The following is an 18,088-nucleotide window of genomic DNA, read 5'->3' on the forward strand; positions in this document are numbered from 1 at the left end:
CTCTAAATTAAACTAAATTAATTTTAAAATACTAAATTAAAATTACATAAATTTTTAAAAAATAAAATCAAGCATCCCCAGCTCTCTGTCTCGCTAGGATCGCAGTCACCCGTTGCGCATGTATTCTTTGTTGCTCGGATGTCATTCTCGACGAATCCATGAATAAAATTTTGTCGTAATGTCTCGCTCGCTTGAGCCGATTCATCTTCTCGTAACCCTCGGCAATTTTGGTAAGAGTTGTGCGCGCCTCGTCCATGAATTCCAAGAACTCGGAAGGAGACATCGAGCCTTTTGATCCTTTGCCCTTTTCCTCCGCCTTTGCCGCCTTGTTACCTATTGGCCGGGAAGAAGACATTTCTTTGCCTAAGACCGAGTAAAATCGTCTATCTACAACATTTTTGTCCTCTTGGAGGAAGGAACGTCTTCTTCAAGGTGCAAGGACTTGAACTTCCGGTTATGCTGGAGAATCCTCCACACGTTCCACCACTTGAATGGAACGTCCTTGCTTTGGGATGTGTACAAGGTTTGCACCTTCACCCGGATCATGTCGTCAGAATGATCACTTGACCACTTCGCATTGGCTTCAACCTATGTTACCTCCCAAAGCTTGACCTCGACAGTGACACTAGCCCAATGCGATTTCACTTGGCGGATGGTAAACGGCTCGGCCACCATGGTGTTTACTCAATCCAACACTCTTCTCCAATAGGCATCACCTTTTTGGTCAACACCACAGATGCCATTGTTGGTCTCCTCGATCCAAATACGGGAGATATCGGTTTCTTTTAGTGGGACATTATTCTCACAATTAATTCACTAATTGATAATTTAGTAAACGTGGGACATTATTCTCACAATTATCATCTCTTAACTTTTATATTTTTAATTTTAATTTCAATAATATATTCTGACTTTTGTGTTATAATATAATTTTATGAATTAATCGAACAATGTGCATGTCTAACAATTATATTGGTTCCTTTCAATTTATTAATTTATTAATTTCACTAATATCTAATAATATTTTGTACTAGTATGAAACAATCGAATAATGTGATCATAGTGTGATGTTATTCTCATAATAATAGTGATTCATTTTAACTTTCTAATATTTGATTTTAATTTCTATAATATCATATAATTTATGCACTATATTATAATTTTAAATTCGAACAATGTGATCAACATGTTATATTATTCTCACAACTACAATGACCCATTTCAATTTTTTAATATTTAATATAAATTTCAATAATATTATATAATTTTTGTAATATATTATACTTTTATGAAATAATCAACCAATACGGTCAATATTGATGTGTGATATTATTTGTACTAATAACCATTTATTCCAGTTTTATAAATTTCAATTTCATTGTTATTATATCTTCTTCTTTTTATATATAATACTAGTAAAATGTAATTTCAGTTGTCATTACTAATAGGTAATCAAATGTATCCAATTTGTCATTTTCGTCTGATGTATCCAATCTATTTTTGGTAAGTTTTCCACTCCCAATAAAATGGGACCCTTACTCCACTCACAACACATTCAACTACTTTATTAAAAACTGTATAATTTACAAATGGTTACTTTTTATAAGGACGAAGGGAGTATTAATTACTATTAATTTTTACCACCAATCAAGATCCTTGGATCTATATAAAACCCGTGTAAATTAATTATAATCAATCATAAATGAATATGTTTCAAAAGATATATAATTGGATAAGAATATCAACGCACAATGCGTGGCGGTCAGTTTTTAAAAATGGAACATATGTCACGTCTTCTATTAGGACATTCAAACAATAAAGATCTTTATTTTATAGATATTTTAATACATTTCACCGAACATGATATTAATTAATATAATATAGTAAATGTTATCTTAGTCAAACATATTACACCTTATATTATACTCTCTTCGTCCCATTAAAGTTGGCCACATTCTTTTCGGCACAAAGATTAAGAAATGTATTGTTATGAGTTAATTAAGTGGTCCATATTTTTAAATGACTTTTGTTTATCTTGATTGCTTAATTAGTAAATCTGCCAACAACCACCACAAATTTGCCAGCAACTCGCCGCCGCCGGCGACCGGAGCACCACCACCATCGACCGCAAGCACCACCACCACCACAAATCTTGCAAAAATCTTGACGATTCTGCCATCCTCCACCACCACCAGCACCACCGAAAATCTTCTGACCGGAGCACCACCACCACCACAAATCTTGCAAAAATCTTGACAATTCGAACTGGATGATTCCGTCATCCTCCACCACCACTAGCACCACCAACAATCTTCTGATCGGAGCACCACCACCACCACCACAAATCTTGCAAAAATCTTCAAGAAATGAAAAGGAGAAGAGGAGATCTGAAACCAGAATCAACGATCGGCGAGCTTCGAACTCGACGATTTCGCCATCCTCCGCCTTCTTCCTCACCGTCGCATCTCATACCCGAACCAGAATCGCATCGACGACTGACGAACCTTTTTTCTTCGATGACGGTCGCCCCTCTATCTCTCCACTCGCCACCCCCAAATCGTGACCACCCTCAGGGCTAGGGCTCGCTCTCTTGCCGGAATTACAGAGACGCGGCGGCGGCGTGACTTCGAATTCATGAAGAGCAGTGCAATTTTGTGTATGTGTGTGTGCTGTAGGCGAGAAATAGAGGGAGGAAGAAGGAGCGAGAGTGAGAGATGCCAGGCTAAGGAGGAGCAACGTTGGCCTTGAGGCGACAACGACGCCGGACGCAGCCTCGCCGACGGTTGAGATTTTTCAGAGAAGAAGGCGGTGAGAAGACCGATTGAGGAAGAGAGGAATAGAGGAGAAATGAATAGAGGAGAGGGGAGATAGGTTTAATTAAGAGCTTAATTAAATTTAATTTAATAGGCTTAATTAAGTCCAAATCTTTCATATTTTAGAAAGTGACCAACTTTAATGGGACAAACCAAAATGGAAATATGGCCAACTTTAATAGGACAGAGGGAGTACCACGTACCAAACGAGCCCTTGTTGTAAACAGTGGATTCTACAGTTCTTCAAACCAACCTTCCACAAATTAAAGATATAAAATAAGAATCATTTTCAGCCCTTAGATCATCAAGATTTATGGTTGATTCATCATTTTGTTGGATGAATTCATGGTCCTGAGTTCGAATCCCAAAAGTAGCAAAAATTTATTTTTCGCAATTCATACCTTTATACAACAAATTCATACATGTTCCACATAAAATTCATAATTTTTTCATAGTTATATATATATATATATATATATATATATATATATATATATATATAGGGAGAGGTTCAGGAAAGAACTGTAAATAAAAAAAGAACGGAGAACCATTTTCAGCCATTCGATCATCAAGATCTACGGTGGATGCATCATCTTGTTGGATGAATGCAGATCCTGGGTTCGAATCCTGAAGGGAGCAATTTTTTTTATTTTTTTGAGTGCATTAATTTTAACAGCGAATGCATTAACTTTTACAGTGAATGCATTAGATTTGATGGTTCTCCCGTTCTCACAAATAATGTAGTTCTCTCTAGAACCACACCCTATATATATATATATATATATATATATATATATATAAACTTTTCTATCAACACTTAATTACATAAAAATATATTTAATTAACTTCACTTCAATATATAATAATTTGTTCACCAATATCGTACATATATATGATATGTGATCTTCAAATTCATTTTTGTTTGTTGGTACGAGGTATCAAAATTTATGTTAATAAAATATATTTCAAGTGGATATGTAAATTACATATCCACTTGAAATATGATGACTTTGTATATTCTTATTGATTGTCATGGAATCATACATATTATACAAAATTAGTTTAGAATTTTCCAATATCTTAACAAAACAATACACATCTACAATTTTTGTGACAATTGTTAAGTAAAACTATTTTTAAAAAAAGGTCATGGAGTGTGAATACAAATGTCATTCACTTAGATTGGTATCCTTAAATTGCTTAATTGATTATATTTTCAAAATTATGAAGTTTATATGTTTTTCTTTTAATAAAAAATTCATTTCATGCACAATTGTATCTAAAAGTCAATACATATTGAAAAAATCGCCAGTAATTTATCCAAAAAAGTGATGTTTAATTTGGATGATAGTGGAGATTATTAGAATAAAACTAACGATTTATTTCCTAAAATATTTGTGTGAATATAGGGGAAAAACAAAATAACCTCATAATAGACGTCAAATTAATTTAGGGATAAAGTAGTCATATGTTTAATTAATTAAAGGCTGGACAGATAATAAAAAATTAAACCAATTTAATTTAAAATTAAAGGGCACGTATTATGCGTGCACATATTATGTGCATTTAGCATTTCTCATAAAAGAAATAACTTATAAACATAGAAGGATAATTAATTTTTACAAGTAGATCAAACTTCAAAGCTAAGTTTAATACTTATGGCAAGATCTCTACCTAACCTTATTTTAAAACCTAACACATCAAGAATAGGCACATATGATCATATATTATAAGTTATAGTTCGAAGTCCGATCTGCTTGTAAAAATTAATTATCCTTCTATGTTTGTAAGTTATATTTACCTCTTGATTATTAATTTTCTTTTCCTAAATATGACATTATTTTGCAAGTTGCAATTACTGTATTTTTTAATTAATAATTTATTTTGTTTATTTATTATCGATACTATATATTCCTTTTATATTTTATGATCAACGTTTGTCATGAAATCAAGTTGAATATTATCGTACTAATAAGACTTGTTTCATTCATGATCAAGTTGGGTCGAGCCTTGAATTTTATTTAATAAATTTAATAAATACTTCAAAGCTCATAAGCTTTTCGAGTTTGATAGAGCCCAACGAGTTTTAAATTTTTAGATTTATGTTTAAAATATTAGTACTTTTTTAAAACCCTAACCGTAAATGCTAATAAAATTTTGACAGACCATATAAAATTTTGGGCTCACATTTCCCCTTGGATAAGGTATAATCTAATTTTATACCACCTTTTATCATTCAAAACAAACAAAATATAAAAAAAATGTACTTTAAGTGATAAAATTAATTTAGAGGGACAAAAAATAAAAACACCCTTTTAATTAGTTTGGTAGGGTGTATAATATATATACCTATATATGATACTCTAATACTATAAACTATTGGGATTTTGTATACCATATTTTAGGTGAGATACATAGTACAAATTATAATTATATTATTTCATAATTTAGATTAAAACTACCATAATTTCACCTTACTACTATAAATTAATATATCGAACTACCAAAATTTCACTCTCCTACCATAATTTATCTATATATAAAATAAATAATTTAATACATCTAACCAGATATAATATGAATATATATCTTATACGTATAAAAGATCACAGTCAAACATATCATGAAGTCTTATCTACTGTCAAACAAACAAGTCTTTAGAGTAATGATGATATTGAATAATATATTTCTAAATTAAAGTAAGTCTATTTTAGTTTAGTATTTAGTATATTGTTCGATTCTTAATCATAGTTTCCATTCTTATTTTGAATTATTTGAAAAAAATTATACATGAATTTGAAATTTCAAAGTATTATATTTCCTCGAGGAATTAACTCAAATATTAATTAATTAATGGACTAACGTACTTTTCATAAAGAAGGATTAAAGAGGTTTTACATATATATTGCAATTAAGATGAAATATTAAGTAAAATCGAAAAGTACAAAATCCAAATAAATATTAAATACAAAAACACGATCAAAAATTTCAATCCAAATAAACACACACGGAAATACGCGTGAGTATCAAAGCCCAAAAACTGCATGTTCATCAAGTAGGTAGCTGTCATTATTAAAATTTCAATTTCAATTTTAAAACTAAGACATAATGTCTACTTATTGCTTTGTTAATTAAGAACATACCGAAATAACAAACCTTTATTTGATTTCCAAAATTAAGGTAACGCCACGCATTGAATGTAGATTGGGATATTTTTACATAATCATGGGATCCATCATTAATTTGTCTTATAATCTAAACAAAGACTATATATAACCCCTCTCTTCAATCAAATTTTCAAACACCCAACCAAAATACAATCGAAAATAGCTAAAAAATAAGTTCTTGTTTCACCGATGGAATCCCTCGAGCCATGCCACTCCGAGGCCTCCAATATTTCAGTCACATCAAAAGATAATAAGACGATCGAGGAAGACGAGAAGGAAGAAGAAGAATACGGCACGAGATATGAGACCACATCGCGTGTCGTGCTAGATCTCGAAATGGCAAACACCGAGTTGATGAACAAAAGAAACCCTAATTCAAAACTCCACGAGCTTAATCTTTTCGACTCTCTTAACCCTAGCGAGTCCACCGAGGAGGGTCGTAACCCTAAACCTTCGAAGTCGAAAACTTTCACCTGCAATTTCTGCTGGAGGGAGTTTTCGACTTCTCAAGCACTAGGAGGCCACCAAAACGCCCACAAACAAGAGAGAGCATTGGCCAAGCACCGCCACAACATGGTGGATTTGACGGCGGCCCCCGGTGCTCCCCCGCCGCCGTACGGCCACCAGCTGCAGGGCTACTCCTACTACCCCTACTCAACGTTTCATCAGCAATTACCTAATTTCTATGGAGGCTTCAATAGGTCCCATGGGGTAAGATCACAATCCAATATGATTCAGAAACCCTACTCCTACCATCAGTCGCCGTCGTTGTCGCCGTCGCCGTTAGCCTACTGCTTAACCCGGGAAAAGATGCCTAGGGCTAATTACATGATAGACCCATCAACATCATCATCATCAACACCAGATTATGGAATGAAGATGGAAAATTTTCAGTCACATAAGTTTGATTTTGGAGTTATTAACCCTAATCCTTCCACTAAGACCAATGAAGATGATAAGAGGCTGACATTGGGAAATGCTGATGATGGCAAAGATGCTTCAGGACTTGATTTGGATCTTAAGCTTTAATTAGTTTCATTTTTTACTTTTTTTTTTTTTTAATGTCGATCTGATTTCTAGCTACTTTGTTAGTTATTTCTGGATTTAATTGATGATTAGTTAGTATGTGTGTCTGCATTTTTTTTCTTTCGTATATTAATTAAGGAGTTATGCCATTGAATTAGAACATTATTTTAGTAGTACTGTACATAGTTTTGAAATTCAAACTTGTAATTATTAATTAGTAATTACTTTTGATATTCGAATGTGTCTGAGACTATGCATGATCAGTTTTAATTATTGCTTATATTTTGTCATCAGAGAAAATATCTTCAGAGCCAATAATTAATTAATGAACGGATGATCGTTCAAATATATATATGGACGCTAATTTAATGTAGCAAATTAGTGGATGGATAATCTCTGCAAATACGAACACTAGCTGGATTTAAATTTTATTTTATAAAATTATTGATATGGTTATAATTTTTATTTTTAATAACACTTCTTGTTTGTCGCGGGTTTTGTCTTGAGAAAATAATTTGACCAAAATTTTAAATTCATGTATTTGGTGTATTTTTTTTTTGGATAAATTACATACTATTACATAAGTAAATAAATAAAGAAATTTAAAGACCACACCAGAATGGACTCCAAAAGCAGGACCTCAAGCTTTGGGCATTAATCACTTACCGCTAGGCCAACACATGCACACATGTATTTGGCGTATTTGATATATAATAGACACCATTTGTAATTTTTTTAAAAGAAGAAGAATATCGACAATAAAGAAAATAGTGCAATTTTCTAAAATTCTTATTTCCAAACTTAGTGGACAAATTTTAGCCAAATACAAAATTTAGAATCCTGCAATTTCCTTGACACTTTCAATTGTTATTTATAAGATTATAAAAAAATAAATTGAAATTTAAGAATTTATTTTTGGGGATCTTATAATTGAGTCGTTGGAGTTTATTTTTATAGCTTATAAATTGTTTAAAACTTTATTTTGTCAAATATTTTTCGAGAGCTTACAAGCTCAATTAACCTAACACCCCTTAGTGTGGCCTAAGTTCATAGCAAAAGTTCACAAAAACTCAAACCTTTGCAGGAAAAAAATATTGTCTGTGAAAATGGTTAATGGAAATATGATTCCTAGCGATCTAGTTTACAAAAACAACCTTACTCTATGATTTATATTTGTAACTTTATCCTTCAATTTCATGTTTATTCGATTTTTGCTTTTTAATTAGGATTTATTTTTATTTTTTAACTAAGATTATCTTTCTCAAACTTATAATTAAACTCAATTATTCAAACACTTTGATAATTTATAAAATCTTAAAAAATTCAATAATATAAGCTTAATCAAACACCCTCTAAAAATATGATATTATAGGATCGTTACGTTTAATTTTAATTAAGAATTTGCGGGGGGAAATTTGATATGGAAAAAAACGTGAAAAGGTCATAGTCAAAATAATAATTAGTGTAAATCTATATCTATATATATACATATATAAAAGCTGGTCCATCTAGTAAAAAAAATTTCCCGCTCTTTTACTCAATCTATTTTTGAAAAGTTGATTTATATTTAGAAAGTTCACTAATTCATAGGATGATATATATAAGTTGCGAGGCCCACTTGCTACAATCTATACAGTGCTCTTTTATATCATGCAATTTATAGTTTTGTGAAAAATATCCTTTATTTTTGTGAATTTATATTTTTTTAGATAAATTTATATAAATATCCAATATTTAAAATTTAAAGTCACCAATATTTTTCAGTGTGAATTTATATAAATTTTGAAATATATATATATATATTGTGAATTTACCCGTGTGAATTTAAATATCCAATATTTAAAATTTAAAATCACCAATAGTAAATTTATGAATTTATACTTAGAATTTATATTTTTTGAAAAATATCCCTTTCCTGTGAATTTATATATTTTTAGATAAATTTATTTGGAAATATCCAATATAAATTTATTATTTTGTGAAAAAATATCAATTTCAATTAAATCTTTTGTGAAAAACATCCAATATTTAAAATTCATAATATAAATACATATAAATTGCATGGGATCTTGTAGTCATTTGCAAAAGTGAATATTATTTTTCATTTACACGCAAATTTTTACTATAGATTGTTTTTCAATTCAAGAGAATAAAAACTTATTTACGAACTCTAGCAATATCTCATATTAATTCTTACTGATTTACACGCTAAACAAAGGGATTGGTATGCATGAGCAATGAGATTTTTTGTATGATCTTCACAGCTAAACAGACGATGAAGAAGTCTTATTTCAAGGTATGCATGGCGTCAAATTTGTGGGAGAGAGAGAGAGAGAGAGGGTGATAGAGTGAAATGTGTAATTTGACAATATTCCTTATATATCTCCAAAAATGCAGCAACTTTTTATTATATCAAACCAAAATCAACTCCATTGTCAAAGCATCTCATTTAATATAATATATTAAATATATAAGTTTCATATATATCTCCCCTGAAATGTGCATCCCCATGGCCTATATAAACTAACTTTTCGTGTTAAAATTTTACTTACACTCCCTTCTCATTTTGATATTCATTATTTCTCTAATCACAAGCATGCCGACCATGTGGTCTTTAGTAAAAAACTTGCAACCAAATAATGTCAGATCTACAATTAAAATGAGACTTGTGTGTGCATACAACCGCTCATCTCAAAGCACCAACAATGTTATCAGCTATGAGTGTATTTTTCATGATCGTGAGGTAAAAATTCTCTATTCACTAAACTATTACGTATTTAAGCTTTTTTGCAACATTATTATGTTTTTCTAATTTAGTTGTTTTTTTAATATAGGGTGACCGCATCCATGCTACACTTGATTGCACGTTGATCTCCAAGTTCAAACATATCTTGAAAGAAGACAATGTTTATGCCATAAAAAATATTTTGGCGATGCATGATTCCAACAAAAAGTATAGAACAACGACAAATGTCTACTCTATTAAATTTATTAATAGTAATCATATAGTTGAAATTTATGAAGAAGGTTTTCCACGCCAACTATTTAACTTTAAAAGTTTTGAAGAAGTGGCCTCCATTGCAATGACAATATGCTATTTGGTAATGTGTTTATTTCATTATTTCCTTATACATGCATATTCAATTGATAATCTCAAAATTCATATTTTTATAAACTCAACATTTTGATATATCTACATTATTGGTATGCATTTATATATGTAGATGTAATTGGTGTGGTTTATCACAAAGTAGCCAAAATTATACTTTGCAATGATGGAAGACAAGTTGAAGGGGTCTGAAATCTTGATATGTAATGAAGACAAAGTAACATGTTCGTCTACTACAAATGTTGTATATAAAGAAATTTTCCAAAATTTATAATAATAAGACGAGAAGTTTCCAATTGTCTTTTCATGTATTATTATTTTTACATTGATTTTTATGTAATTAAAAATGATAGTCTTAAATATATTTTAGTAGTAATATAATTGGTATAACATTTGTATAATAAAATATTTTTAAAACTCATTTATTTTAGAGATTATACAAAAATGTCTTCGAAAATGTTACAATAAAACTTTAACAACATATGTAATCTCGTGCATCGCACGGGTAAAACACTAGTATATATAAAAGTGGAACCAATATGCCTATACTATTTTTTCCGCCCAAAGTGTAGCATTAATTTTAACCTTAATTAATTAATTTACACAATTCAATATTAATTTCAACATTTATTTACATAATTAATGTTGATTTTTATTTATACTAGCAAGTTCTATTTCTGATCTATTAAATTAAACGACTATAATTTGTTCTCATTTTCAATATAAATGCTCAATTGAATTAGCATTTATATTTATCTTAAAATATTGGATTTCATGAGAATCAATACTACAAAAGTATAATAATATTTGTTTGGTAAAAAATAATCTCTCATATAATACACTAATAACATTAGGTTCTTAAACCACATTAATTTATTCTAAACTTAATAATTATCGTCAAAATATATAAAAAATTGTTTTTGTGTAAAATGATTATATGGATAGGAAGTTAGTTGAAAATATGTTCACTAAGACATAAATAAAATTAAAAAATATTTAATTATTTATATAGGTTAAAAGATTAAAAAAAATAAAAAATCAATTTCACCCTAAAATTGAAAACGATGACATGGAAAAAAATAGTTAAGATAGAGTATTTTTTTTAAGGTAGTATGCATTTTCTTCATGAAATTAGATGATAATTGTTAAATTGTTTAGATTTTGAAACAAAATAATCAGCAACACTAATTTTTCGTTTATAAAAATAGGTAAACAATTAAACAGAACACAAAAACTTAGGTGCTATTGGGTGCACTGTAGAATCGGGTTACACCAGCACTCAGACTTTAACCTGCATTTTGATTCAAATCATGTAAATGACACTATTCAGTTATACAAATGTCACTGCCTATAATTGACATTATTCAGTTATACAAATTACACTATAACATTTTGAAACATTATAGTGTCATTTACAATTTATGATGTCAATCACAGGAAGTGTCATTTACAATATTATAATGTCAATTATACGTGGTGTCATTTGTATAACCGAATAGAGTCAATTACAGACAGTGTCATTTGTATAACTGAATAGTGTCATTTACAAGGTTTGAATCAGGAAGCGGGTCAGAGTTTGAACGCGAGTGCAACCGTCTAATCAGAAAGCTACATTTATATATAAAAGCAGATCATGTGTTCATTGAAAAAATTGTAAATACATTATTTTTAATGGCTATGATAAAATCAACAACAAAATATGTTTAATTTTATGGATTTCAATAATAAATTATTGTTTGCATAATTATTATTAAATTTTAAAATAAGTGTATAAAATAAATGATGTGTACATAATAGTGAAGCTTAATAAATATGATCGCAACTCATCGTTTAGTTAATTTCATTTTAAACTTTTTTTTAGACAATTTCACTTCAAACTATTGATATAGTATATGATTGGTGATTTCATGTCACTTACAAAGATATATTCCTAAATTTATACCACTTCAAAAAATAATATTAACTCATCACAATCACATTATTTTTATATCATATATAATTTAATACTAATATAAAATAAAAAAATATAATAATTTTTTTAAAGAAAAAAATAAAAATTATAATATCTAAAAAAATATAATACCCGTGCATCGCACGGGCAAAATACTAGTGTTGTACAAACGCAAATACTAACACACAACATAATAAATGCTCTATCTGTTTTAAGTTTTAGTATCCACCTTTCATTTTAGTCCGCTCATATTTTGATATTCATTTTTATTTATAGTAAAAATAGACAGTGAGATCCCTTACTCCACTTTAATCACCTTAACACTCTCATAAAAATGAGACCCTTATGTGTGCGTGTGTTGACCAAACGGTAAAGGGTTAATGCCTAAGGCCAAAGGTCTTAAAATGTCTCATTTCTTTTCTAACATTTGACACACAAATCATTATTCTACTCACAACACATTCAATCACTTAATTAATTATCCATGAAAAAGAATAGATAACAAAAATTTATGTCTTAAAATGTCTCATTTCTTTTCCAACATTTGACACACAAAAGAGATGGTCACCATTTTTTCTTCTTTATTTTCACTTCAATGATGATAATACGTTTTCCATGGATAAATTTATCCATCAAAGTAAATGCAACCTTAAATAAATCACTTGAATTGCCTCCATACGAAATATTCATTATAAATAAGTGAATGTATAAACATAGTCTTGGAATGGATTTTTCAAACGAGAGTTTTCCCCATTAGAAGAAGATCTACGAATCACAACCTATCCATGTTAGAAGATGTATAGCTTGAATCACTACTCGAAGATCACCTAACAACTTACCAAAATACACTTTTCTAAACAACTAGGCTTAGTATTTATGCAAACTTAATTTAATTTGAAGGGTTTAACAAAAAGAATCATGAATTTTGATTAAAATGTTGTAGGCTTCCGTAGGAAAATGACACAATGTACATCTCATGTTTCTCGTACATGTGTTTCAATTTTATATAACCCTAAACCCATATCGAACATCATGATCAAAATTAAAGCGTTTCATAAATTGCAGCAGCAGCTTCATTTTTGTCTGGTTTGATTGTGGAGTAACTACCACATCAACATGACAGGAGATTTTTATGCCCAAAGTAAGGTCACTATAACAAACATCAAGAACGCCAAACCGAAGCAAAGGCCGGCAATCGCCATAAATGCCTGTGAAAATCATCACAATATCGATATCAGAGAGAGCACGTGGAATATTGACAGGATTCTTGTTGGCGTACCTTCCCTTGCGACTCGAACCCCATCTTGATAGTGAACCACGATAAACCCCTATCCACAAATGGTGCGAGCGCCAGCGCCCTGCAAGAGAGAGACTCGTGTATTCAACGACAACATCTTGCCAACGAGTATTCTCATTAGGAGCTCTACGAAATCAACTCAGTTGCTTGAACAAAATAATTAAACAGATTACTGGTATCTTGTAGTGCAGCGACATACATGGAGGAGTCATAACTCAGTTATTCATGTAATTTGGATGAACAAAGAAAAGCAAGAGCAACCATGAAATTCTGACAAACTGAAACTAACCCCTAAGGAGATTTTAAAATATGGTTGGGCAGCTCACCCTCCAGCTCGCATGAGTTTGGTTACTTGGCTTCCTGCCCACACCATAGCCATCACCTTGAGAAACCTGCAAATAAGACTAACTTCTCAATATACTTGAACCACAAACAAGCAATTGAAAGACTATCTTACCTTTCCGCAGCTGCCAAATAACCCATTTTCGCAGGTGCAGGTGCGACATAAAACCTGTCAACAAGTTCGAGTGAGAAAATTTGTCGCAGTATGCCCCCTCCTCTCCCCCAAAAGGAAAAAAAAAACTTGTCCCCTTAAACATTTAGCTTGCAAAGGAGCCTAAGTAAAATAGATTTCCTCTCATTTAAGAACCCATAACTAGTGTACCAAAATGAAAACAATGAGCCTGCAGGGAAGAGTTTTAAACTTCAAGTAGCCTGGCATTCTTGGGTCCAAGTTCATGCAGAAGTCTGTATGCATTGGATCTAAGCTTTTCGTTTTAAGCTAGAGAGGGAGGATTATAGGGGGGGTTGTTACACCACATCAGTAACTTGGGTAGTTAAGTTGGAAATAAATAGGAGAATTTTTAAAGTTCAAGAGTATTTGTAACACATATGGGACTGAAGATCAAAGTAGAAAGGTAGCTTTCAAAGACAAAAGAAGTTTAAGGATGTATGGACAACAGTCTGGCAGCCGCAATACCATCTATAAGGACCCATGATAGACACTCAGCATAGGCTCTCAACACGTGGATTGGGTAATACCGATAACAGGATAGGTCGATAGATAATGCCGAAATTGTCGATAGGAGTGGTTGCAGTAATCATGTTTAGAAGCCAATAGCCTGACTTGGATCCTTTAAGATGGTAGAAAAGCCTCCACATGCTGATGCAACTTGGGTTTGAGAATTGGGTTGCAAAAACCATGGAATGGGTGCATGTAAACTTTTTGAATAGAAAAAGTATTTCAACGCAGCTGACCAGTACATGATTAAAGACCAGACCGAAGAAGTCAGGATCCAACAAAAATTGGTTATTACACAGGCCTCAAGAACAGTAATTGTAAGGTCATGGAATCAACTAATGCCAAAAACATCAAATGATTTTTAATGATCTGCTGATAAAAAAAAATAAAAATAATGGTTGATTTCATATTTTAAATTTACACTTTTCTTTTCTTGGGTAGGAGAAACAAATAATTTAAAGACCGCGTGACGATGGACCGAACCTAAGACTTTACATTTACTCTTTTCTTTTTCAATGTTTAGGTAAATCACTCACCAGACGACCAGAAAAGTAGTAAGGTAGTAAGCAGTATTTAGTAAGCCATAGGACAAAATTCCAGAGATACCGTATCTCTTCAATCTGACCAATATCCTGAAAAGCTCAACAAACAAGAATAAAAATCAACATTATAAAATAAGATAATGCTCTTTGCAAATAAACTTATCATAGTATCAAACAAGAGCTATTGTTAAAGAAAATTCAAAGTTCGATGGCAAAGTAAACAATTTCCACAAGGATCTTTCCTTAATGTTAAATATCAAAGTACCAGGATGCATAAAGCTGCGCATTGATATATTTAAAATTGAATAAAATAAGAAGTTCTATCTATTTAGTAAAATAACTGCACCAAGAAAACTGGCAAACGACAGGAACATATGCAGAAATATAATCTACAAGGAAAGATGCAAGTAAACTAGCAAGGTCCAAAATTAGTTTTTAGGCATCAATAACAACAAAAACTTTGCATGGCCGGTAGAAAGTACTCATTTGATGAGACAGCTTGAGAATTATCGTCCTTTCCATTTGAACCTAACACAGACATAGTTGGAAAATTCTCAGAAACAGATTGAACAGTAATTTGCCTTACCCTAACCAGTTATAATATCACAACATACTGTAGAAAGTTTGGTGATAATCAATCATCTAATACCTTGCTTCTCTACAGAACTGCCATCAAAACCTGAAGAGCCTGGTCTCTAACAATGCACCAATGACATGTATCAGTTAAGTCATAAGTATAATTAGAAGAAAAAGGAGGAGGCAGGGAATCAGCAGAATATGTAAACAAGCAGCAAAGACATAGATATACACAAGAATAAAGCAATAGCAGGTAGTAGACAATAGACCTTTGGATTCCAATACGAATAAAAGGGTATCATAAATCCTAACAGAATATATAAATGATGCAGTCTATGTCATTAACAGAGCCTAACTGGTCCTACTGGAGAAAACCTCAAGATATCAAAATAACCAAGATCAAACTAGCAGAGATTATATTGGGCCAAATCTTTTGCGGTCACCAGTTATATTATCAGGGTAAACCAAGGCAAAAATCCCAACAAACATAGATTGACACAAGAAACATCATCACAACTGGACATAATACCATTCAGGAAATTATTTAAGTTCAGCAAAGCTTACATGCCAAGAACCTCATAAATAAAATTTTATCATACGATAGCTATCATTTCAGTATTTTTCTCAAACGTAGAGGCCTGCTTGTAGTCCTGAATGGCTAAATAGATCAGATAAACCATCTCCAGCATTGCAGGAACTTTTTAAAGAACATAAACTACCCCGTGTATGATGCAATGGAGAAATGATAACCATTAATTTTTTTTAAAAAAAATTCAAGTATTTACAGGCATCAATGAATTGTTTATCTTCTCGATCTCATAATCCTCTAGCAATCTAGAGAAAAGGAGTAGACGGATTAACCTTTGATTCCACCTCTAATATGTAACAAGTTCAACTATCCAAATGTAAGCTGGCAGGCATCAAATTCAAATAAAAGAAAACATTTCAAAGAAACTCAAAGCATGATACTTTATTCCTGATGGATGAAATGCAATTGGGCTAACATCAAAAAATACTACTCCCACCAAAAATATGCTTAAATGGCTTTGGCACGGGTTTTAAGAATTATTGAGAGTATTGTGAGTGGAATATAAGTCTCACATTATTATAATATGCATATTTTTGGTGAATGGAGGGAGTACTATATTTTACTTGCCCCAAGAAAACAGAATTGAGAAGCCAACGAACCCTATCAGTAATCATCCAAAACTAGATTCAACTACCAGAAACTAGATAGAGGGGAGGGGAGCAAAAATCACAGTAGGGGAATTGTAACAGAAAAAGAAAAGTAATACTACACAATAAAAGAGTTAGTTACACTAGAAGGCAAAAGCTTTACACCAAACTGCAACTTGGACTTTCATAATATTTAAATTCCATGTAAAATTCCGTAAAAAAATAACAAATCGATGTAAAAATTGTGATTAATATTGCAATTTGCAACTAATCATAACGAAAATAAATAGACTCACACCAGCGTTGCCGGAACTAGCAGAACATAAGCGAAGCAGATGAGTTTTGGTGGCAAACGGAATTCCGGAAAATCGAGCGGCGGAGAGCACCGGCATTTGGGGCGGAGGACGAAAGCAGACGACAGCAGAAGTAACAGGATTTAACGGCAAGGAAATGCTCATTGTTGAACAAAGTAAAACCATGAATCATATTATGTTGAATTACTTTTGCTGTTGCTGATAAATGACAAGGAAATCTCGATTCCTTCACTTTTCTAAAAAAAATTAAATATAAATATAATCTTTAATTATAATACTCTCGCACACCAAGTGTGTACAGGAGGATGACACAAATTTTAAGAAATTGAGGGTGTTTGATTAAGTTTATTTTAAAGAGTTTATAAGATGTTTCAAGAGTCTATAAAATGTAGTTTTCTAAAAACTTATAAGTTATCAAAATATTTGAATAATTAAAGTTCTAAACTATAGAAATAATTTTTAATTAGTGAGAGAAAATCAAAGAGAAATGAAATTAGAATGATGTGTAATAAAAACAAAAAATCATAATTGAATTATTTTTGTAAAATAAGTGTTACTTATAAGATAATGAGAAAATAAATTAGGGTAGAAGATCTTTTTTTTAAGGAAGCTTATAAGCTCAACCAAACACACTCTAAGTGTGTATAAGTGGAATAAAAGCCTATTTTTATTGTAACTGAATTGTGTAAGGTACACTTACCAAAAATAGAAATAGATACTCACATATTTTAAGAAATTGATTAAGTGTGTAAAAGTGGAATTAAGGCCTCATTTTTATTGTGACTGGATTGTGTAAGATACATTTACCAAAAAAGAAAATGGATACTCATTTGATGGACAGTAAAAAAAAAGTTATGAATACTCATTTCGTAGATGGAGGGAATAATTGATAATATAACAAAAAGAACTGGATAGTCAGTTATAGCATTGGATAGGTAGCTCGTAATACGACTACCTCCTTGAAGGTTACTTTTCCGACCCATTACTCATTTTTTTTCTATAAAAAATTAAATTTTATTGCGGAAGATAAACTTTTAATTCTTTTTCACAATTAATAATTTTAATTTAAGATTTTAATATTATTATCTAATAAAAA

The 18,088-nt window shown here is 31.1% G+C and overlaps 2 protein-coding genes across 4 annotated transcripts; one reads left to right on the forward strand and one right to left on the reverse strand.

The window, feature by feature from the left end:
* Window positions 1–6,169: 6,169 nt before the first annotated feature.
* Window positions 6,170–7,009, forward strand: LOC131022912 (zinc finger protein 3-like). The gene has a single exon (XM_057952453.1). It carries the CDS (start codon window positions 6,170–6,172, stop codon window positions 7,007–7,009), a length of 840 nt encoding a protein of 279 aa, XP_057808436.1.
* A 5,959-nt stretch (window positions 7,010–12,968) lies between these two features.
* LOC131022506 (uncharacterized) lies at window positions 12,969–17,300 on the reverse strand. Of its 3 annotated transcripts, none has more exons than XM_057952023.1 (8): window positions 16,975–17,300; window positions 15,576–15,621; window positions 15,409–15,454; window positions 14,921–15,016; window positions 13,821–13,874; window positions 13,690–13,755; window positions 13,346–13,424; window positions 12,969–13,274 (listed from the first exon to the last, which is right to left on the reverse strand). In XM_057952023.1, exons 1-8 carry the CDS (start codon window positions 17,155–17,157, stop codon window positions 13,197–13,199), a joined length of 648 nt encoding a protein of 215 aa, XP_057808006.1. In that variant the 5' UTR covers window positions 17,158–17,300; the 3' UTR covers window positions 12,969–13,196. The 3 variants fall into 3 exon arrangements, with proteins under 3 accessions (XP_057808006.1, XP_057808005.1, XP_057808007.1); XM_057952022.1 differs by having other exon boundaries at window positions 15,576–15,614; window positions 16,977–17,213; XM_057952024.1 differs by lacking the exon at window positions 16,975–17,300 and adding an exon at window positions 16,604–16,965.
* Window positions 17,301–18,088: the final 788 nt, after the last annotated feature.

Source organism: Salvia miltiorrhiza, chromosome 4, assembly GCF_028751815.1.
Source record: "Salvia miltiorrhiza cultivar Shanhuang (shh) chromosome 4, IMPLAD_Smil_shh, whole genome shotgun sequence".
In the NCBI taxonomy this organism is placed as follows: domain Eukaryota; kingdom Viridiplantae; phylum Streptophyta; class Magnoliopsida; order Lamiales; family Lamiaceae; genus Salvia; species Salvia miltiorrhiza.